Source organism: Sinohyriopsis cumingii, chromosome 13, assembly GCF_028554795.1.
Source record: "Sinohyriopsis cumingii isolate HCF-2022 chromosome 13, ASM2855479v2, whole genome shotgun sequence".
Lineage (NCBI taxonomy): Eukaryota > Metazoa > Mollusca > Bivalvia > Unionida > Unionidae > Sinohyriopsis > Sinohyriopsis cumingii.
In genome coordinates, this window is record NC_142973.1 from 7350460 (window position 1) to 7375220 (window position 24761).

Consider the following 24761-nt stretch of genomic DNA (forward strand, 5'->3'; position numbering starts at 1 on the left):
TAGCATCCACCTTCTATGCTCCTTTGCCACAATTTCATGCACGTGTCTGTAACAGCCACGTACTAATTATTGATGAAAGGAAACAAGGAAAAAGGCCAAGTAAATGATACCGTCCTTTTCAGCCAAATATGTCGCAGAATTATAAATGCATTTGTTGATCGAAGAAATTTGTATGTATAAAATTTTAATTAAAATAGATTGCAACATCTGAAAGAGAGCCTGATCTGTGTGATTTTATTATTTAAGCTACTTTCATTATTTTTTTAATATAAAAACTTAGGATTCTTTAGTGAGCACCTTTCCTCCATATTCTTTATTGGGTTACGTTAAGGAATATTATCTAATAGAGCTATCTGTATTTTCGCAAATCTATTAGATGACATGATGTAATGTCCAGTTTTAATTTGTTATTAAAAGTGAAAATGAAAGTCAAAAAATGGGAATTAAGTGTAATGCAACACTTAATATTTAACGACTGGGATAGGCGGATGGAAATAGGCTTATTTTATTGATTCAAATTTAATTTCCGTTTCTTTTATTGGTTTTCTTCATTTTCTCAAAGATGAAGGAAACATTTGCTTGTTTAGTTTGTTTGTGTCTTACTTTCGGTTTCGTTCTTCAGAGAAAAGTTCTCACATTATATGAACGCTCGCAATATCCGCACAAGCAATAATATAAGCATTTTGCCAACATGAAGTAAATTCCAGATCACGTGACAAATATGGCGACCAACTCGCAGAACTTGCGTTCACAAATACTGAATTTACTCCAAACACGACCCTCTTTGAAACTACATACAATTGTGGCATCAGTTAAAACCAACAAAAAAGCAGTGAACCAAGAACTTTACAAGTTAATGAGGGAAAATATTGTCCAAAAGTTACAGGAGACACCTCCTGTCTGGTCACTTAATGCTGGCGGGGCTATTTTTCACACCGGACCAGGCAAATCAGCCACAGGAGTCTCTTACAGAAGAGGCCGAGGACGAGGCAGTGGAAAAGGAAGAGTCGGTTCACGCGGCCGGGGAAGAGGTCAAAAACGGAAGGTCGCTAGATCTGTATATTTTGTATAATCTGCTATTCACTATATGCTTTTGCTCAAGAACTCGCTTACAGTTACTGTACTGTTAGAAAACAGAAGTAGTCTGTTGCTGCTTATTTAGATATACAGCCTTTGACATAGACATTATCTTGGATCATTTAGAACTTCCCCTTTAGAAAGTATGCTGTGGCCATCACATTATGTTAAACCAAATTGCCTATTCAGTAGCTATACACAAGCAAGGAGGGGATAACTCGACTCAAATATGCTTTTGAAAATTAGCGTTAGGCCTGGAGATCAGAACAGGTTTCTTTTTGCACCATACTCTGTGTTAAAGTGATAATGTCTTGCATGGAATTATTGGGTTTTATGTTAAATAAAAAAAACAAATCTTGTGTATCTGGCATTATTTTAATTTTAGCGCACATTTAAAGGAGAGCAAGGGCACTATTAAATATTTAGATTGCATTTTATCCTCTGATTCGGCCAGGTATGCTCTCTACACATACATTTCTAGAAAGAGCAACGATTTTACTATTTTTTAAGATTTGTGCGAAAATTTCAGCTGCTGTGCTTTGCATGAAATTGAGTTTTGAATTAAGTGGGTCAGATATTAATCCAAACTGGAATATGCACTACCAGCATGACAGAATGGTACTTAGTGACATTATTCTCAAGGTGTGAAAATATTACACTGCAAATTTATATAAAGTTTTTGACTAAAATCGGCACACCATATGACAGATTCATAACTTTCCAAACACTGCATATGCAGTTTTAACAGGACTGATCACCAGCTTACAAACTGGACTGCCACTTTGGCGATTTTCAGTGCCAACCTACATTGTTATAAATATGACTTAACCCTTCACCATCTTGCCAAAGTGTCATTAAGTATTGTCTCAATTTTTCATTTGCTACTCGGCGTTTAGGAACATATATTGGTGAAATTGAAACAATGCATATTAACGGACATTTTGCATTTTCGATTCACCTGGATTATGCTAATATTTTGGAGTAAATCACAACAATGTGAATCCTAATGCACAATCACTAGCAATTTGCTCCAATTACTGTATGTAGAAGAAATGTTGAATACATTTTTTAAATGTTTTTTTTTTTTGGCTCGCATAAATTTATTATTACCTTAACATTTATTTAGTTTAGGGTATTATAAAAAATGTTTCCATTTTTTACATGTTTGCAAATTCCCATTTGTCGAGGAAAAATCTTCATCTCCAAAAGTCAAAACTTTTAAAAGCCAGTTATTGTTGGATTTCAATTTTTGAACAGCTGGCGTTTATTTATGGAAAAAATATAAATATGTAATAATGAGACCATGATAAATCCAAAGAAGTTAATGTTACAGCTTGAAAATGGGTTTTTCAAAATACATTGTGCATAGTTATATTCAGTTTGCCAAGAAGTATGTATCGAGTGTCCTGCGATTATCATGTAAAAAAAACTTAAACTCCATTTGTAGGTGATACCATTTCCTAACATCAATTACACTTTGAACAAAATTCTCCTTTTAGTTTATTGTTGGAGGTGAATGCCTTTTATTTCCAAACATACTCCTGTCAAAGAAAGTTGTAGTTTTAGCAATTAACACTTTCTTCCCATTAAATTGGTGATGTGCATCAAAACGAGCTTTGAAAAATGATTGTTTACAGTTGACAATCTGACAAGCTGCCTGATTCTGACCTGGAACCAGAAAGTGGGCAAATCCCAGATTTGTACAAATGTTATGATTACAATATAACTGATAAATTAAAATATAAATCTTTATTCCTTATTTTTCAAAACTTGCTTTAAATAGTAAATATTCTCACCATCACGTCTGCACGAGAAAATTCAAGACTGGCCTTGACATTGTCTACTTGATAGAAATGATACATACAGTGGATAAAAGCCAGGTATGCAGAGGAAACATGTGCTACATATACATTATAAATGAAGGTGCTAATAAATGTATTGTAGCAATATCGCAGGGTATAACAATTTCAGAACATAAATAATTAAGAATGGAACATAATGCCTTGTCGGTAAATTAGCTCACACAGAATTATTATATTTTACCTTGACCATTGCCATTCAATCAGATATAATCTTTTTGATGTTGTAGTCTTCTGTGAATGTTTAGCTTCTCCGAGCCTAGTATCAGTTTGCCCTGGGAGTTGGGCAAGTTGATGTTTAAATCCCTGAAGTATAATATTATGAATAAAGCCCTTAGACTATACTCTCAGCAACAATATCAATATGACCTGCAAAATATGAGATATTCTTAAAAGTTTTACCTCTAGTTCTGATTTCAACTTATTTTGGAACATGCTATACAGGGCAATTGCTCAGAAATCAGGACATTAACCTAACCCACTCACCCCATGCTCCCATCAAGTATTTCAGGGTCGTCATCTTGCATCATAGGATTTGCTTATTTAGTTTACTTCCATACTATCCCCTATAGTACAAGTCACACAGGTCATGTAGGCATGGATAATTTACTATTTCATCTATTGATGTCATTTTAGCTTTTTGGGCATCCAATATGGAAGCTGCAAGTTACATCTTGCATGGATGGTCTTATCAACATTGGGTTTTTAATTAAAGATTTCTTTGATATATAGTTGGTCCTAAATGAAAATGGTGCTAATCTACTTGCTAATATTGCCACAACAGCAGCCATCTTGAAAATCTTATCCCTATTCCTCCATAACAGAAAGTAATAGCCTGAGCTTTTCTCCAGAAGACTTCTCATGGTGTTGTGTAATTTTAAAATAAAAATTGTGTTGATCTGCTGTTCACTATGATCCAAGCATCTACCTTGTTGAAAATCTTATTGTGATTCCTTTCCATATGATCCAAACAACTACTACCTTGTTGAAAATCTTATTGCAGTTCTATTCACTGTGATCCAAACAACTACCTTGTTGAAAATCTTATTGTGATTCTATTCACTGTGATCCAAACAACTTCCTTGTTGAAAATCTTATTGCGATTCCTTTCTGTATAATCCAGACAAATACCTTATTGAAAATATTATTGTGATTCCTTTCTGTATGATCCAGACAACTACCATGTTGAAAATCTTATTGCATTTCTATTCAGTAGGATCCAAACAACTACCTTGTTGAAAATCTTATTGTGATTCCTTTCTGTATGATCCAGACATCTACCTTGTTGAATATTGCGATTCCTTTCTGTATGATCCAAACAACTTCCTTGTTGAAAATCTTGTTGCGATTCCTTTCCGTATAATCCAGACAACTACCTTGTTGAAAATCTTATTGCATTTCTATTCAGTAGGATCCAGACAACTACCTTGTTGAAAATCTTATTGTGATTCCTTTCTGTATGATCCAGACAACTACCTTGTTGAATATTGCAATTCCTTTCTGTATGATCCAAACAACTTCCTTGTTGAAAATCTTGTTGCGATTCCTTTCTGTATAATCCAGACAACTACCTTGTTGAAAATCTTATTGCATTTCTATTCAGTAGGATCCAGACAACTACCTTGTTGAAAATCTTATTGTGATTCCTTTCCATATGATCCAAACAACTACTACCTTGTTGAAAATCTTATTGCAGTTCTATTCACTGTGATCCAAACAACTATCTTGTTGAAAATCTTACTGTGATTCTATTCACTGTGATCCAAACAACTTCCTTGTTGAAAATCTTATTGCGATTCCTTTCTGTATAATCCAGACAAATACCTTATTGAAAATATTATTGTGATTCCTTTCTGTATGGTCCAGACAACTACCTTGTTGAAAATCTTATTGCATTTCTATTCAGTAGGATCCAAACAACTACCTTGTTGAAAATCTTATTGTGATTCTTTTCTGTATGATCCAGACATCTACCTTGTTGAATATTGCAATTCCTTTCTGTGTGATCCAAACAACTTCCTTTTTGAAAATCTTGTTGTGATTCCTTTCCGTATAATCCAGACAACTACCTTGTTGAAAATCTTATTGTGATTCCTTTCTGTATGATCCAGACAACTACCTTGTTGAATATTGCAATTCCTTTCTGTATGATCCAAACAACTTCCTTGTTGAAAATCTTGTTGCGATTCCTTTCTGTATAATCCAGACAACTACCTTGTTGAAAATCTTATTGCATTTCTATTCAGTAGGATCCAGACAACTACCTTGTTGAAAATCTTATTGCGATTCCTTTCCATATGATCCAGACAACTTTCTTGTTGAAAATCTTATTGCGATTCCTTTCTGTATGATCCAAACAACTACCTTGTTGAAAATCTTATTGCTATTCCTTTCTGTATGATCCAAACAACTTCCTTGTTGAAAATCTTATTGCGATTCCTTTCTGTATCGTCCAAATAACTACCTTGTTGAAAATCTTATTGCGATTCCTTTCTGTATGATCCAAACAACTTCCTTGTTGAAACTCTTATTGCGATTCCTTTCTGTATAATCTAGACAACTACCTTGTTGAAAATCTTGTTGCTATTCCTTTCTATATAATCCAGACAACTACCTTGTTGAAAATATTATTGCTATTCCTTTCCATATGATCTAGACAACTACCTTGTTGAAAATATTATTGCATTTCTATTCAGTAGGATCCAAACAACAACCTTATTGAAAATCTTATTGCGATTCCTTTCTGTATGATCCAGAAAACTACCTTGTTGAAAATCTTACTGCATTTCTGTTCAGTAGGATCCAAACAACTACCTTGTTGAAAATCTTATTGCTATTCCCTTCTGTATAATCCAGACAACTACCTTATTGAAAATATTATTGTGATTCCTTTCCATATGATCTAAACAACTACCTTGTTGAAAATCTTATTGCATTTATATTCAGTAGGATCCAAACAACTACCTTTTTGAAAATCTTATTGCGATTCCTTTCTGTATGATCCAGACAACTACCTTGTTGAAAGTCTTATTGCGATTCCTTTCTGTATGATCCAGACAACTACCTTGTTGAAAATATTATTGTGATTCCTTTCCATATGATCCAGACAACTACCTTGTTGAAAATCTTATTGCAATTCCTTTCCATATGATCCAGACAACTACCTTGTTGAAAATCTTATTGTGATTTCTTTCCATATGATCCAGACAACTACCTTGTTGAAAATCTTACTGCAATTCTATTCAGTATGATCCAGTCACCTTATTCAATACCTAATAGATCATATAATGAACTCTTTCATTGACTAATTGATTTTTCTTGGTGTCGGCTTGAACTCTTTTATCCATAAGGGGCACTTGTTGTAAAATGCATTTTCAGCAAACTAAATATTGCTTCGGGTTGATGTGGGATGAAGAGGATCAACAACTTTGGTTAGCAACGATGACATCTGTTATGGCTGCCACCTTGGTTAACTTGAAAATCATATTGCTTAAGAATATCAGAGATGGTATCAACATTCAGAATTGAGAGGAAGAAATGGTTGTATCTTGAAATCCTGGAAATTTTTTTCAGACATTAGAGATCTGTCCCTCTGTGGACTCTTGTTTCAGTTTGTTATGACTCTATGATCTTAAACTAAATAATAGAAAGAAAATAGAAACCATTGAGTATTGTAAACTTCAACAAACAATTTGTTTCCTTAGAATACAATGTGAACATTTCAGAGGAACTTACATTATTTTGAATTAAATCCCATATAATCCTAAGTATCCTATCACAAGTCTAAAATCATAGAATGTTCATAATGAATTCAGTAATCTTGAGTGAGCTGATGTACCAATGGTCTTGATGTATCTCAGTGATATGATCCAGAATGTCTTTGAATGAATTCACAAATTTCCTAAAGTAGTGTTTTTGTCCAAAAAGTCAAAGAGCATTTTGTAATTCCAATGAATAATTTAACTGACTCTTTTCAAATTATATCTAAACACAACTGTACGTGATCCCATTAGACAGAACTTAAAACTGGAATGAATACCTTGTTTACTAAACCCATATATACTAATTTCACTTGATCTAAGACACAATAGAATGCCCAGAATGCGGGTCATTTTAAATTGACATTTCCATCAAATTTGTAATTAAGTTTAGTCCTTTAAATTAAATTTTAATAAACATCTTGTTTACTTTTTATAATTGTGACAAAAATATGGAAAGCAAAACGTGTTGTAGGCCAAACCTCTACTCTCATTCATAAAGATCAAGATCATAGTACAATTTAAATATATGTAGTAAATTAGCTACATGTGTAAATATTATTTGCAAGATGATTATATTACACCTTAAGAAATAAATCAGACAAAATCATTTGTTTAATATATGTGGTCAGTTTTAAATGAGGCCAACCAGGAATTATTATCCAGTATAAACCGGATTGACTGTAGCATGCTATGACACAATGAAGTACATTTTACTGGAAAATATATGTGCACCCTGTACTGGTTTACCTCATTTAATTAGGTGCTACACCATGTACTGGTTGGCCTCATTTAAATAGGTGCTACACCGTGTACTGGTTGGTCTCATTTAAATAGGTGCTACACCCTGTACTGGTTGGCCTCATTTAAATAGGTGCTACACCATGTTCTGGTTGACCTCGTTTAAATAGGTGCTACACCATGTACTGGTTGACCTCATTTAAATAGGTGCTACACCATGTACTGGTTGGTCTCATTTAAATAGGTGCTACACCATGTACTGGTTGGCCTCATTTAAATAGGTGCTACACCATGTACTGGTTGACCTCATTTAAATAGGTGCTACACCATGTAATGGTTGGTCTCATTTAAATAGGTGCTACACCATGTACTGGTTGGCCTCATTTAAATAGGTGCTACACCATGTACTGGTTGACCTCATTTAAATAGGTGCTACACCATGTACTGGTTGACCTCATTTAAATAGGTGCTACACCATGCACTGGTTGGTCTCATTTAAATAGGTGCTACACCATGTACTGGTTGGCCTCATTTAAATAGGTGCTACACCATGTACTGGTTGACCTCATTTAAATAGGTGCTACACCATGTACTGGTTGACCTCATTTAAATAGGTGCTACACCATGTACTGGTTGGCCTCATTTAAATATGTGCTACACCATGCACTGGTTGGTCTCATTTAAATAGGTGCTACACCATGTACTGGTTGGTCTCATTTAAATAGGTGCTACATCCTGTACTGGTTGGCCTCATTTAAATAGGTGCTACACCATGTACTGGTTGGTCTCATTTAAATAGGTGCTACACCCTGTACTGGTTGGCCTCATTTAAATAGGTGGTACACCATGCACTGGTTGGTCTCATTTAAATAGGTGCTACACCATGTACTGGTTGGTCTCATTTAAATAGGTGCTACATCCTGTACTGGTTGGCCTCATTTAAATAGGTGCTACACCATGTACTGGTTGGTCTCATTTAAATAGGTGCTACATCCTGTACTGGTTGGCCTCATTTAAATAGGTGCTACACCATGTACTGGTTGGCCTCATTTAAATAGGTGCTACATCCTGTACTGGTTGACCTCATTTAAATAGGTGCTACACCCTGTACTGGTTGGCCTCATTTAAATAGGTGCTACACCATGTACTGGTTGGCCTCATTTAAATAGGTGCTACACCCTGTACTGGTCGGCCTCATTTAAATAGGTGCTACACCATGTACTGGTAAAGTTTGGACCTTGTATTCATTTTTCTTTAGTGCCTGGTTTCTGTTGCAAAAGTCCATAGTGATTAATAATTTTCTTCTAAAAGTTTTGTAATTACAATTAAGGTCACTCCACAGTTAGGAAAGAAAAGAGTTTTGTACATCTATAACAGTATGAAGTTTACAAGCAATAATAATAATAATAATAATAACAATAATAGTATTGTGTTTACAATTAATAAAGGCATTTATATTATCACATTAATATAAACACTCTAACAAGCTTCTCCTGGATACCAAATTGTACATAAATATAAGCATATTTTTCATTTTGGATTGATGAAAATTCAAATTGCTTAGTCACACATCCAAAATATAAAGTACTGAGTACACAAGTGTTTGTTTCACTGAACATGTCTTTTGCTTGATATGTTTATATAAAGCAACTATCAGATACATTGAGTATGGGTTATCACACAGAACACAAGTGATTATAAAGGGACTCAGAAGTTGCATATATCAAGCCCTCCTCAAATTGTGATTTTACATTATCTTAGTTATGAAACTTAGACAAAATCAGTATTATGTCAGATGTAAAGGTATTATAAAGGATCAAAAATAACCTTTTTATTCTTTAAATAAAGTTGAGGAATTATTTAAATTATGGGAATTCCTCAAAATTTCTTTACACATAAAGACTCATTTAAGGAAAAGAAAGATTTTATAAATAAAGTTTAATCCCTGATACCTGCTGAATATTCTGTGGAATAAAAATGGTCATTGTTACAGAAGAAGCAATAAGAAAAATCTCATTTTGAGAAAGAAATGTTTGGATGTTGAATGAAACTTTTCACCAGATTTTAGTATAAAAGTAAATTAAAACAACTGTAGATATCTTGATGTCACTTTGATTCGTTATTACATGTGTGTGCTTTTAAACCATGCTTTTATAAATGCCACTCAACACAGTACTTTAAATCCTTCAGAGATATTGGAAACATTCTCATTTATTGTGTTCCATATTTATAAAAATAGTGCTGAAATATATGGACTAATTGGCATTCTTCGCAATAACATTACTGATTTATGTTTTTATTAGAGGATTAAGAACTGTCATATATTAGCCATAAAATCAAATGTTTTTCAGTGTCATTTGCAGAGATGTTCTTTGTTTTCCAACAATTATGAAATTGTTTTTCCAATTTGCAGTATTGCATACTTTCTATGCCACAGATGAAGCTGGTTCTCGTGTTGACAGAAATTGATAATGAATTCAATTCTGATAAAGAAAACAGGACACCTAAGAAAATATATGTAATGGAAACTGGAATCTGACTTTCCATGGGACCACAAATGTTTCTGTTTTAAGTGTTGTTGGAATATTCTGCTGCAAAAAATTACATTGTCAGTTACAGATGAAATGGAATTTAATTAAATAAATTAGTGTAGATCAGAAACTTTAATGTCTTCTTTGATACTTAAGGCAGTACACAAAGATTTGCATTATGAAGTCAGTGAGAATTGCTATACTTGTAATATCATAATTACAACTCTCACTTGCCTTACATTTTCATTGTTGTACAGTATAATAATATTAAATATTTCACTATGAATAAACAGTCACTATTTGGATATTACCATATATGCTCACATATGTGTTGAGTCAAACTGCAAACAACAAAGATTCTGATCTGCTGCAGCATAATGTGCCTGCAGATCATGATTTGTGTTGCTTGTTCTTCTGATCACTCATAACAAACTGCATTCACCCAGATCTGCTGGCACATTATGCGATGAAATATGATATATTACTTCACCGTCTCCAGCGTGTATTTGGCATTCATGATACAGCCTTATTGTGGTTCAAGTCCTACTTGGTCAACAGGACACAAATTGTGTCTGCAAACAGAATACACTCTATGTTGTGGTGTTCCACAGGGGTCTGTTCTTGGACCTATTCTCTTCATTCTATACACTCAGCTGCTCTCAAGTGTCATAGATCATCATCCAGTGTCTCACCAATTGTACACTGATGACACCCCAATATACAAAGCTAGCCACCCAACTGAAGTTGATGCTACCATCCAGGGTGTAGAGAGGTGCATTTCTGATGTGAAATCATGGATGACATGTAACAAGCTGCAGATGAATGATGATAAAACTGAGGCCATTCTGAGCACAACACAAAGACTTTCTCATTCACATCCTTTACCTCAAACAATAAATATCAGCAACGCTAACATTAAATTCACACAATCAGTACGAAACCTAGGTGTTACTCTGGACAGTACTCTCACATTGCACCAACATGTCATGAACATATGCAAGGCTGCGTATTTTGAGCTGAGACGCATCAGCTCCATTTGCAAATATCTTTCAGTTGATGCCTTTAAAACACTTGTTTGTTCATTAGTACTTTCAAGACTAGACTATTGTAACTCAATTCTGCCTGGTTCATCTCAATATCTACTCCACAAAGTTCAAAACACAGCTGCTCGGATCATACTTAGAGTACCACAACCACTGCTCTGTACCCTACACTGGTTATCCATTCAATCCAGAATCAAACACAAAATTTGTTCTCTGCTACGTTTCACTGACGGACTCCAGTCCAACATACCTATCCAACCTCACCCCATGTGTACACACCAGCAAGATACTTTTGCTCCTCTTCTGACACTAGTATACTTATTATTCCCATCATGAAAACAAAGTCATATGGACAGCAAAATTTTGTATACCAGGGCCCAGCAACATGGAATAAATTGAACACTGAACTTAGACACGAAGTTACAGTGATCCCATTCAAGAGTGCTCTTAAAACTCACTTATTTCGACTTCAAGAACAAACTTAAAGACCTAATAATGTTTCCTACCTTAAATATTTTCAGCATGTTTTTTATGTTTTATAATTTCATGGTGTTTGTTTTTGTAATCATGTCATTATATATGTTTTTTATGTTATGGGTGTTGTCTACTGTTGTAAAGCGCTTAGAGCTTCTAAAGATTAGGCGCTATACAATGTCCTCATTATTATTATTATTAGATCTGGGTCTGTACAATTTGCAGTTGGACTTGACTTACAGACAAGTATATATGGTGATATTGGTGACACAACAGTTTACCCATGATGTCCAGATTGTTGCAAAGGAAAATGATTACATCGCTGGGACTTGTAGAGTGTCTACTGTTTTCATATACTTTGTATCAGTCATTGTAGCATCAGACTACACCATTATATACTCTGAATCAGTCACTGTTGAGTTGTCTACAGCATTATACACTTTGAATCAGTCACTGTATAGTAAATCTACAGCATTATATACTTTGAATCAGTCATTGTAGAGTAAGTCTGCAGCATTATTTACTTTGAATCAGTCAGTGAAGAGTTGTCTACAGCATTATATACTTTGAATCAGTCATTGTAGAGTAAGTCTACAGCATTATTTACTTTGAATCAGTCATTGTAGAGTTATCTACAGCATTATATACTTTGAATCATTGTAGAGTTAGTTCTCAACAGTATTATATGCTTTGAGTCAGTCATTGTAGAGTTGTCTACAGCATTATACACTTTGAATCAGTCATTGTAGAGTGTCTACTGTTTTATATACTTTGAATCAGTCATTGTAGCATCTGTCTACAGCATTATATAATTTGAATCAGTCATGGTAGAGTTGTTGACAGCATTATATACTTTGAATCAGTCAGTGTAGAGTAAATCTACAGCCTTATTCACTTTGAATCAGTCACTGTAGAGTAAATCTGCAGGCTGCATTATATACTTTGAATCAGTCATTGTTGTCTACAACATTACACACTTTGAATCAGTCAATGCAGAGTAAGTCTACAGCATTATATACTTTGAATCGGTTGCGGTAGAGTTGTCTACAGCATTATATACTTTGAAATAGTCAGTGTAGAGTTAGTTGTCTACAGTATTATATACTTTGAATCAGTCATTGTAGAGTAAGTCTACAGCATTATATACTTTGAATCGGTCGCGGTAGAGTTGTCTACAGCATTATAAATTTTGAATCAGTCATTGTAGAGTTGTCTACAGCATTATATACTTTGAATCAGTCATTGTAGAGTTATCTACAGCATTATATACTTTGAATCAGTCATTGTAGAGTAAGTCTAATGCATTATATACTTTGAATCGGTTGTGGTAGAGTTGTCTACAGCATTATATACTTTGAATCTGTCATTGTAGAGTAAGTCTACAGCATTATATACTTTGAATCGGTCATGGTAGAGTTTTCTACAGCATTATACACTTTGAATCAGTCACTGTAGAATTGTCTACAGCATTATATACTTTGAATCAGTCATTGCAGCATCTGTCTACAGCATTATATACTTTGAATTGGTCGGTGTAGAGTCAGTCTACAGCATTATATACTTTGAACCAGTCACTGTAGAATCAGTCTATGGCATTATATATGTTGAATCAGTCGTTGGAGTGTCAGAGTACAAAACAGTTTCTAAAATATCTCTGTGCACTATAGTTATGGAGTCCACTGTTCAGGTCATGGTTATTTCAGTTAACATGGAAATGGTAGCGCACCATGCTATAGTCTTACTCTACAGTGACTAATTCAAAGCATATTATTATGATGGAGAAGTAATGATTTATTGCATAAATTTAAAGCCCTTTACTCAAGTATCTGTGATCACTATTAGCCTCTCCTGTTGCTAGCCTTTCTTACTGGGGTTTGAATTCCACATGTTCGAGTAACCATTTCCCTCTATAAAGAATTATTTTCAGACATATTTGAGTCTATTTTTTGTTCCTTCCAGTGCACCACTTTGGAAATAAATGCAACAATGGTTTCACTGATGATTTCTTCTTATAGTTTCTAGCAATGATGTTTAACTGCCAAAGCTAAATCAGTAAGACAATTTGACAGAAATGAATTGGTCATCTTATGCATCTTTAGAAATCAGTAAGACAATTTGACAGAAATGAATTGGTCATCTTATGCATCTTTAGAAATCAGTAAGACAATTTGACAGAAATGAATTGGTTATCTTATGCATCTTTAGATATCAGTAAGACAATTTGACAGAAATGAATTGGTCATCTTATGCATCTTTAGAAATCAGTAAGACAATTTGACAGAAATGAATTGGTCATCTTATGCATCTTTAGCCATGAGCGTACTCTCTTCAGTAAACTTGGGATGTGCTCACTTCATTCTAAAATCAGTTGTAAAAGCCCTTCTAATCTTTATTTTCTTGGGTCCTTTTTTGCTGCCAATAGGCACTTTGGAGGGAAATTTCTTACCCCATGAAAAATTGAACCCAGGAAAGGGAAGTCCCTTGATCATGCAGTAGTTTGATTCTAAACATCTTGGAGAAAAGAATTGGCACATTTGTATATTTTTGGAAGCCCTGAATTGCACATTTATTGGTAGTTAAACTTTGGATGTACCTTTTGTTTGTAACGGAACCAGTTGTATTCTCAGTTCTTAGAGGTTGTGGCATGCTAAGGGGCTTTTTAATGAGGGACTCCTGTGATAGTTTTATCATTTAGTTTTAAGATAGATCTTCTTACATGTATTTGATGTACATGTACCATATATATTCACTTATATGTCGAGTCAAATTATAACCAACAGAGACCTTGATCCGCTTTAGCATAATGCTCCTGCAGATCAAGGTCTGTGTTGTTTGTTCTACTAATTACTCCTAATAAACAGCACAGACCCAGATCTGCTGGTGCATTATGTGACAGCAGATCTGGGCCTGTGCAATTTGCAGTTAGAATTGTCTTATAAGCAAGTACATATAGTTACAGGTTTAATATTTCTTTGGTAAGTGGCAAGGAAACAAAAACAGAAAAGAAACTTCAAACTAATATTTATCTTTGAAGTTGTAAATTAAAAATATTGAATGATTGAACTAGATTTCAGACATCTCCAACTATCCTCAAAATCCTTGAAATTAAACCACTCGCTGATATGTAATATAAAACAAACGTTATTGTTTTTAAATTATTCTTAAAATTCGAGTACACATCACGGTTTTGTCCACTTTTTCCCATTCTGATAAATTGTCTCAGCTGTTTCATTTTGCTTTCCATGAAGACTGACATTTTTATTTTAACATTTCAATTTATTCCAGGATTCGGGAGCGAAGTTGAACAAGGATACCATAAGAAAGATCTATGAATATTTGTCAGAGAATCAAAATCCTGTGCAAACCAAAGATATCGTCAAAGGTTTGGGATTTCGCAATGCTAGTGTTATCAATCCAACCTTGTATTTTATGCAGTCTAGAAATATTATCAATAAAGAGTTAGATAATCCACCAACATGGTCCCTTAAAACTTTGGCTTCCAAGCCAGAGTTCTTGGAGGAGACACTTTCTAGAATACCACAGGCTAGACTGGAGGGATTTGAATTTGTTGATTCACCAGCATCCAACATCTCAGACTCTGGAAGTATTGATAGTTTTTTATGCATGTCAAATATATCCTTGAGTAATGATGATGAAACTTTGGATGTGAGCCACAATCCTACATTACAGAGTGATCATGCTGTTTCCAGTCATCCCATTGATTCGTCACATTTTATGGATTCACTTGCACGACAGTCTAGTAGTCATCTTGTGGAAGTAGAAGAGGAATCAGAAGATCCTCTAAGTGAAATGAGTACCAGTCTAAATATATCATGTGATGTAGCCGATGCAGATACAGACACAGACTATAATGACATGGCTGATATTATTTTGCCAAACATGACTCCAAATTCTCTTCCTGTGATAGATTGCCAAGATTTGGAAACAGAATATGAAGTTGAAGACAAGAGCACAAAAAGAAATATTAGCACTCCATATGACACTAAGAATATTGAAATGTTTGATGAGTATTTAAAAAATTCAGCTGTAGCTGGGAATGACAATAGTAGAGATGGACCAAATAGTTCAAATATTAGTGGTCAGTCTGCAGATCAGTATTCTCTGAAAGTTAGACAAGTTTCACAAGATTTGGATCTCTCTGAATCTGACAGAGTTATGCAGTCTCTTGCATCTTGCCCATTATGTTCAGCAGCTTTATTTGTATTAGTGGACAAGTTAGGTTTGAGGAAGGAGAGAATTGAATCCATTCTACATGACCTCAAAAAAAATGACAGATATGTAGACTTTGTAGAACCCGTGTGGACATTGACACCGGCAGGAGAGAAGTACATTAAGAGTAAAACAGGAATCAGCTCTATAGTAAAAGTTCCAGATAAGCCACCAGTTAGGAGTACACTTTTCAAGGGACCACCTCCATCCCCCCATGCATTATTGCAGTCTAAAGGTCATTATGTTTCAGGACCTGCTTGTTTACCAAATGTACCAACCACAGAGTTAGTTTCAGTCAGTGTTCACCAAGCACAACCTTTTAAAATAACGTCAACTCAACCAACCACCAGCTCATCACCAATGACACAGTTGATGAAAGCTTTTAAATTAAAAACTTCTTCAACTTCTGCAAATACTGCTCTTGATCCTTCAAAAGTAAATCAGACTGACTTTTCTTCAGGTTCATCATTCTCAATTTTGAATGCCACATCAGTGAACTCTGTTCAGGGATCATTAAGTATTCCAAACAATGTATCTTCATCTCCCTTCAGACTTCCACCACCTCCACTAGAATTGATAAGAAAACAAACTGACATAAGTCATCAATTAGCAGCTCCACAGTCATTACCTTTTCTGCCAACTTCCCAGATGGAACAGAAATCCTCTAAATTTTCATCTCTGCCTTTGTCTTTAAACCTTTCGCCACCTTTTCCTCTGCAGTCATACCGGACTCTATCAGGCCCAGATGCAGGTATTGGTTTGAGTGATGATTTTTTCAAAGCGTTGAACAAAAACCCGGTGAGTGCTCTTATGGAGTATGCTCAGTCAAGACATACAGTTGCCAGGATAGAAGTTCTAAGTCAGCGAGGTGCTTCTCACCGACCAGTGTAAGTGTCAGTAAGATTAAATTACACACAAAGTGGATAGAACATGTTACACTTGTTTGGGGGTAGGGTGAAGTTGAGTGTAGTTTGGTTACTTGCTGTATTAAACTCACCATATGTAAATTACACTCAACTTCGCAGCCACAAATGGGATTTGCTTGAACAGCTTGTGGATTGTCTTGAACAGTAGATTACAAGTCATTAAAGATTTATAGCAAATAGCTAATTAGTGGGTCGTAAATCATGTAAAGTCAATGCACATCACAGCACAGTAGAATCTGCCTGTTATGCCCTGGATATTATACAGTGTAGTTAGTGTTAATAGCTATATTGGAATGGTTGGAAAATGATCAGTATAACTTGTTTGTACTGTATTCTTCCAATTTAGTGTTATCTAGAAGGCACGATTTTAATATACTAGTATGCCCCTGCATCTTAACCTGTACCTGTCTGTCCCTAGCTTGTTTGTGATTTTATGTGAGAAATGATCAATGTTAACAAATACAGCATATTTGTATCCATATGTAGATGACCTGATATGCATGACAGTTTTTTTGAAAAGTATGATTGCCCACCAGACAACCAAACTGTAAAATATGGTTGTCTAACAAAGTTATCCACCTGTTGAATCAGAAATTCCATTCTGCAGTTAAAGTAAAAATGATTACTCAAAAGTAAATCAAAACTTGGCTGCCAGATGTCTGATCAGTCTATTACTTAATTGGCCATTAAATGATATAAAAATTGTTTGGTTTAATCAACACCAGAAGTTTACAAATTAATGATTTGTTAGTTTTTCAATGTGCACTTAGAGCACAAAGGAACTCAAACTTTAATGTAAAGGAATCGACTTCAAAGTTATAAAATCAATCTTAATTTGGATATCAGTTTTTTTTAACGACAAAAACACACATATCAAGCCTCCGGAAACCCATATATATTCCAGACATATCAGATGGTAATGATATTTTGACTAACTGTAAAATACTCATTTTGGACATTTATAGTTATGAAATAAACTTTATTATTTTGCTTAGATTTAACTTCACAACTGTACATGTGAATTATCTCAAGTCCCTTATTTGAAAAACAAAAAAGTTTAGCATGGAAAATCTTTACATGAAAAATGACAGGCTTCCACAAGCATCGGTCGTAATTGCTTCCCAACCCTGGCTTTGCACTTCTACCATCAAAACAGATTGAGGCATACAGTGCCATCTGTAGTAGGATGCATTCTGTCCAGCATTAAACAGAATCCTCACTTTAATTGTTTCAGATTGTTATGACAATAAATACCATTGTGGCTTTGTTTTAAATAAAGTAAAAATGCAGTCGGAAAGTAAAGATCAATAAAGCAAATAGAGTTATCTTAACATTTACCATCATATATAAGAGAAATAGAGGTGATTGATAGGAAAATTTTAATCCATTTTCAACAGCAAATAGTGGGACTAGTTCTTGTGACTGATATATGACAGAACATTGAATGCGATGAAAGGACAAGCTGAAAAATACTTTTATCAGTCCAAGTGTTTCAAATGTTTGTAAGGTCGGCTCTGCTGACGATGCAGGATGTAATGAACATACAAATTCCTCTGAAGTAGAAATTGTGGAAAAAGCAGCTCTAGTTACTATGCCTGACAAAGGGTCATACATAGGCAGATGAATCTATAACAGCGATAGTTTGAAATGTCTTTCAGTTATGTGCCTTTTCTGGGGTGAGCATTATTTCTAATCCACTTGTAGTATTGGTCACTGGAAGGTCAGCATGCCAGAAAATAGAGACATCACACGGTTGTAGCTTAGGATTTTGATATTTCATGCAAAACAAAGGTTAAATATGTTGCAAATAACTATATGGTATGTACGTACGTATGTATGTATGTATGTATGTATTTTGTTCTTTTGTTAAAAAAATTTGTCATTTTTTTATACAAAACTATGGATGCTATGATCTCAGCTGTCAATTGTTTTGGTCAAAGTATGATATTACAGTTTCTTTATAGATTTACTTTAGTAATGTTGAGCTGTACTGGTCATATATCATGAAAGCTTATAGGATGGTCTGTTGTCAGTCTGTTGTCAGTCTGTTGTCAGTCGTCCATATATTGGCACAGGTTTGTTATTGCTACTCCTCCTAAACTACTTTGAGGATTGTCATGTAACTTTACACACACATTTTAGACCTGCCAACTCTTTGATTTTCCGTAAGTCATGTGAAAATGACCCATAAAATATGGACTTAAGGAATAAAAGCAAAAACTACAGAAAAATGATCGTTGCTGAAAAATCGGGGTAATTGGTTTATTCGTGTTTGTTTTGGATCAGGTTTTCATGAGAAATAGTGGAATTAGTCAGAGAACCAGAGTAACTTTACATCAGTACCTCAGATGCTTTAAATTGCACATACTTTTTCATGCGAAACATCTGCATGATTAGACTGTTGATTATAGAATTTTTAAAAATGGCGTACAGCAAGCAATGCATGTTGAAGATGAAATGGAAATTAATTAAGCCTCTTAAAAAGTATTGATAATCAACACAAATAATAAAAAGGAATATTCAAATTCTTGTGAATAAAAACAGAAAGGGACACAGTTATGTTTATTGGGTATCACATGTCAATTTGAGTATGTTTCATGGTGGGAGATATGATTTCCATCAGCATGTGAAATGGAAAAAACAAAAACAATACTTAAGTCAAATTGAGAAATAGCACCAAGCCTTTGAGCTGCATAGGTTTTGGAACTGACATTTCTGCAAATGTACTAGTGGTAAATAAGGTATACATTTGCTTTACAAACCATTTAGTTGAACATAATGTTTACTGTCACTGCATGTTTCAAATACCAAACTTTTAAATATGTTTTCCTATTTTACAATAGCAGTTTATGATATTTTGTTACACCTTACTGAAAACTGGTCAAACTTATGGGAAAAAATCAACTGCCTTACTGAGACAGTCTCATCAGGGTTGGCAGGCCTAGTTGGTTCTAGATGAAAATGGTGCAGCTCGCTTATCCAATATGGCCACCATAGTGGCCATCTTGAGAATCTCTACTCCACCTGAATGGATGGTCATATCAACATTGAATTTTCACTACAGGACTTCTTAAGATGTCTAATTGATCTAAATTAAAATGGTGCTGATCTGATGCCAAATATGGCCACCATGGCAGCCATCTTGAAAATCTTGTTATTTCTACTCCTCTTGAATGGTCATTATAATATGGGTTTCATAAAAATACATGTTTTGATATCTAGTTGCTCCGAATTGAAAATGGTGTGGATATGACATCCAGTATGGTCACCATCTTGTAAATCTTGTTATTTCTCCTCTTTCTTAATGGAAGGGTCATATCAAAATATGGTTGTCACTAAAAGACTTCTCATAATGTCTAGCTGGTGCTAAATAAAAAATGGTGCCAGCCCGACATCCATTATGGCTGACATGGTAGTTATCTTGAACAATTTTTATTACTTCACCTTCTGAATGGATGGTCATATCAACATAGGTTTCTCACAAAAATATTTATTTATTATGTCTAGTTGGTCCTAAATGAAATCTAACATCCATTATGGCCACCGTATCATCCATCTTGAAAATCTTGTTTTTGCTTCTTTTGCATCGATAGTTGTATGAGCATGGTATTTTCACTAAAAGAGTTCATATTAGGTCTTGCTGGCCCTAAGTAACAATGGTAAAGATCTAATATCCGATATCATGGACGCCATCTTGAAAATCTGTTATCACATCTCTACTTGGACATAAAGTCATATTGACATGGTATTCACAAAAAGACTTGTCATGTCCACTTGGGCCACCCTAGCAGCCATCTTTGAAATATAATTATCCTTATTCCTCGCCAAATGGTTGGCTATATCAACATGGGGTTTTCACCAATAGATTTCTTTTGACACCATGTTGGTCCTAAATGAAAATGGTGCCAGTCATACATCCAATATGGCTGCCAAAATAATTGTTATATATATATATATATATATATCCAGATCTTTCCATGTATATTGTTTGTATTGCTGATAATTTACAAGATAATACTTTTACTGTTTTTATATGATTTTTTTGCTGTAATTATTAGACACATGCCATAAATGTTTCATTTTTCATGCCATATGTTTATTTTATATTTTATATGACTTTTTATACATTATTTGTTTTTAATTCCTGTTATGGCAGATAATTCCCCATGTTCTGCAAGTTATGGCTTAAATTATCTTCTTTCACATTATGTTGCATCTTGTAAGAAAAGAAAAGCTACACTTAACATACAATGGGAAGTCGTGGGTTTGAACTCTGGCCAAGTCATACCAAAGACTTCAGAAAAATGGTACTAATAGCTGCCTTGCTTGGCGCTTAGCATTAAGAGGTTAGTGATAGGTCTGGTGGGCCAGTGTCAGGATTATGTGACAGGGTGGAACATGATGAGCGCACGCACATGCATGTGGGCACACTCACATAGAGTAAGCATGACTTCTACAGCGAGCTTAATATTTGGATTGCTTGATCTCGAACTACTGAGTGATGGTGGGAAGTGGATTATTATGCATGTATATATTAGATCTTATTGTGAAAATTAAGACATGGCGTAAAGACACTTTGCTCCAATTTCCTCGGCTTGATACTAATATGTTAAAAGTGCTGTTAAAACCCACAAAGTGAAGAAACTGACGTATAACTCTACCATAGTAGTTGTTGTTTTACGTAAGAAAACAAATAGACCCATAGTTGATTTTTCAATGATAGAAATCAGGTGTCTCATAAACCATAACCATCATATTATTAAATGGCTGGGTGGTGTCAGTATGTGATTGTGGCAGAAACACTTTGTTACCCAAAGCTAAAATTAAATTGCCCCAAGGATATAAGAAGTGTTTTTTTTCTGTCCCTGCTGGATTAGATTGTCTGGCAGTTTCAGCCATTTTTAATTTTTATACTCATTTTTGACAAATAGCTTTGTTATTGTGATTAAGTAAAAGCTACTTGATGTAGATAAATAAAATGTGGTTTGAATATTTATATTCATAGGTTGATGGTTTTTAGATGTGATTTTAAAATCTAAATGATTAACATTTTTTAAGTCCTCCAAAGATTATAGCATGCTTTCTCTGTTAATAAGAATAGTTTATGTTTCTAATAATGAGGCACTTTCAATATTTGCCTCTTGTGGCCTGGAAAGCCAGCAAAGGCAGTGAAGCAATGTAAAGGGACATAATGCAAATTCTGGTCCTCAGCAGAAATGATCAGACTTGTTGGTGTTTACCTTGAAAAATTTGACTGCTTCTCTGTACTACTTAGTACAGAATCATTTAAGCATAAAATTCTCATAAAGGTAATTTGCTTAATTATTTGCTCAAAATATTTTATGAATTTCATAAATAATTTTCTAGTAAGAAAAAGAGGAGAAAAGAAATAAAACATTTACAGTTCAGAATATAAGTAGTTACAACAACATTGGCTTTTGAAAGGAAAATTATTATCAATCTCTCACAGTTTATATTCATCTGTTTGATCCTGTCCAGTGTACCATACTATGCTAATCATCCATGTGATCAGTATTCTCAATACTTTGAGCACATATACCAGATTAGGTAGACTATAATTACAGAAGTTGACCACAGTATAGAATCATTATGACTGCTACATGTTTGGAGAAACCTGTCCATACCTGACATTCAAGGAATTCTCTTTTCTTTTGTCATTTTTAAGAGCTATCCATTATGTAGTGAATACTTAAATGAAATTAGGAAGAAAGGGAGGCAGGTTAAAATATTTTCAGTTATGAGCAGGTGCCCTTGTACAGAGATGTCCCACTATGACAGGTTTTATTTTACTTGTCATTCTTACATTGTATTGACTCAAGTCCATACTGTAATTGAATAGATGCAGAAGTTTGGATTATTATTATTATATAAAACATTTCTGTAGGTTCATAATGGCGGCATTTGTGGGAGATCGTCAATTTCCCTCGATCACCTGCAGCAACAAGAAAGATGGGCGCATGGAGGCTGCAGATTTGGCTTTAAGAACGTTGAATGCAGAGGACCAGTGTCAGACTAACCAGAACACGGCAGTGGTAAGACCATTAATCCTTCACTAGAATTGAAGTCACAAGATGAAAACTGCAATCCATGCCACATTTTTAAAAAAAGAAACAAATTAGAATTCTAGTTTATAGAAGACTGTAGGTTCTTGTTTTGTAACTGAGAGTTTTCTATCAGATTTTTAAGACATGGGTCAGGACAATATATCTCAAACTGAGATTACGATCGGTGTAAATTTGTTGACTAGATTTTAAGACCTGCGAGTCCAGAACTAGAAGCTGAAAACTGAAGGTTCTACCAGCGGTGACTGCTTCTACCAGAGGGACTTACTGTTAAGTCCATTGCTAAGAAAATAATCCAGTAAGTATGCAGATTGTGGGAATGTAAAAAAATGTCTAGTTCTAGCATATTGCTAGTTTGTTTGAGCGAATCTTGAAACCATTGTATATTTAAATATGCAGAGCATGAAAGATGGAGAGAGGGAGAGAGTAAGTGAGAGAGCAATATCAAGTCTTTGCTTGAACAAAATGAACATTTTTTTCTTCAAACAGACAACGAAGCTAAGTGTTTCTCTGTCCAAAATGACCCACTTTGACAGGGTTGCTGCACTCACCCACCAGGGATTTAACAAGCTTATAGCCAGTATTGCAGAGAACTTTGCTGGACGAAAAGTGATTGCTGGCATGGTAATGACCAGGTCACCTGATGACATGGGGATTCTGATCAGCCTTGGATCAGGTACTACAACAAGCACATGGTTTTATTGGGAATATAATTTTAGCTAATTTAGCTTGTTTTAAAACACTATTCTGAATTAAGAGTGTCCCCTCCCTTTGTAGATTTCTTCTTGTGATCTGTATTACATTTATTATGTGGTTTTAATTAATTTCAAACATAAATTTTGTATTTTTATCCGAGTTTCCATGGAAATAGCATGATGAAAAGAGATTAACCTTTTTCAACTTTTCCATGAATTTCTTAGTGATGTCCATAAATTTTTCACTAAATTTAAAACAATATTTTATCATTTTCATGATGTGAAGCAGTATATTACAATTCATTTAAAAGAATAAGGACTAAACTTACACCTATGAGTTAGGTATGAATATCCCAATGTACAAGTCAGCTTACAAGTGGTTAAAGTTTCATTGGAAAATTAAAGCTGTCTTTAGGTTTGGATTAAAATTATGAAGAAAATTACAAAATTTCAATCCTGTTGCAGAAATTTGACTGCATTTTCCTGCATGACAAACAGTGGCCTTACCAACCGACCTTGTTAACCTGTTCACCCCATTGTTTAAGTGATAGCTCACAAAATATCTTGGGGGCCCCAAGTGGCCGAGTGGTCTAAAGTGCTCTCCGTTACGGATCACTGCCATCTCACCACTGTCTGCGTGGGTTCGAGTCTCGGATTCGGCTAATGTGGGTATGTGAGAAAGCTTGCCAGTAGCTTCTCGTGGGTCGGTGGTTCTTTCTGGGGTTTTCCCGGGTTCTTCCTCCACCATTAATACTGGCCGCCATGTATAGCCTATTGCGTGCTGAAAAATGGCGTTAAACCCTACAACAACAACAACAACAAAATATCTTGACATTGGAGATACTACACTGTACTGTATTTTATCTTGACATTGGGGATAATACACTGTACTGTATTTTATCTTGACATTGGGGATAATACACTGTACTGTATTTTATCTTGACATTGGGGATACTACACTGTACTGTATTTTATCTTTATTTCTGAAATTAATTTTGTAACAATGCAAGGAAAGATCAACTTGCAGAAACTTTCATAGATATACTTGCTTTTCTGGATTGAGTAGTTTTGTTTCAGGAGTAATAAATATTCACTTGGATCTTGATGGAAGAACTTGCAGCAGATTGAGCTTAAAATCTTTTAATCTTTCATTATATTTTGTTTGGAAACTAATTGGATATCTATCATACTCATCTTTCTAAGTTACTGGCTTATTTCAGTTTTAAGATTTGTTGAACAATAAAATGTGAACTGAACGAATACCACTCTGTCCTTTTAAAATCTTCACTGGTGCCTCTCAACTGTCTGTGCTCATGAAAAAAAAATTCAGACAAAGGCCAGAGC

The 24761-nt window shown here is 34.6% G+C and overlaps 1 protein-coding gene across 1 annotated transcript in view; it reads left to right on the forward strand.

Annotated features, from left to right (window-relative positions):
• The first annotated feature begins 720 nt into the window (after positions 1 to 720).
• LOC149784906 (uncharacterized) overlaps positions 721 to 24761 on the forward strand; it is a 56055-nt gene continuing 32014 nt past the window's right edge. Inside the window, exons 1-4 of the mRNA XM_089978502.1 lie at positions 721 to 1045; positions 14769 to 16600; positions 22545 to 22692; positions 23212 to 23398. Of these exons, the coding sequence (XP_089834628.1) occupies positions 722 to 1045; positions 14769 to 16600; positions 22545 to 22692; positions 23212 to 23398 (2491 nt within the window). The 5' untranslated portion in view covers position 721. The remainder of the gene's footprint in view (positions 1046 to 14768; positions 16601 to 22544; positions 22693 to 23211; positions 23399 to 24761) is intronic.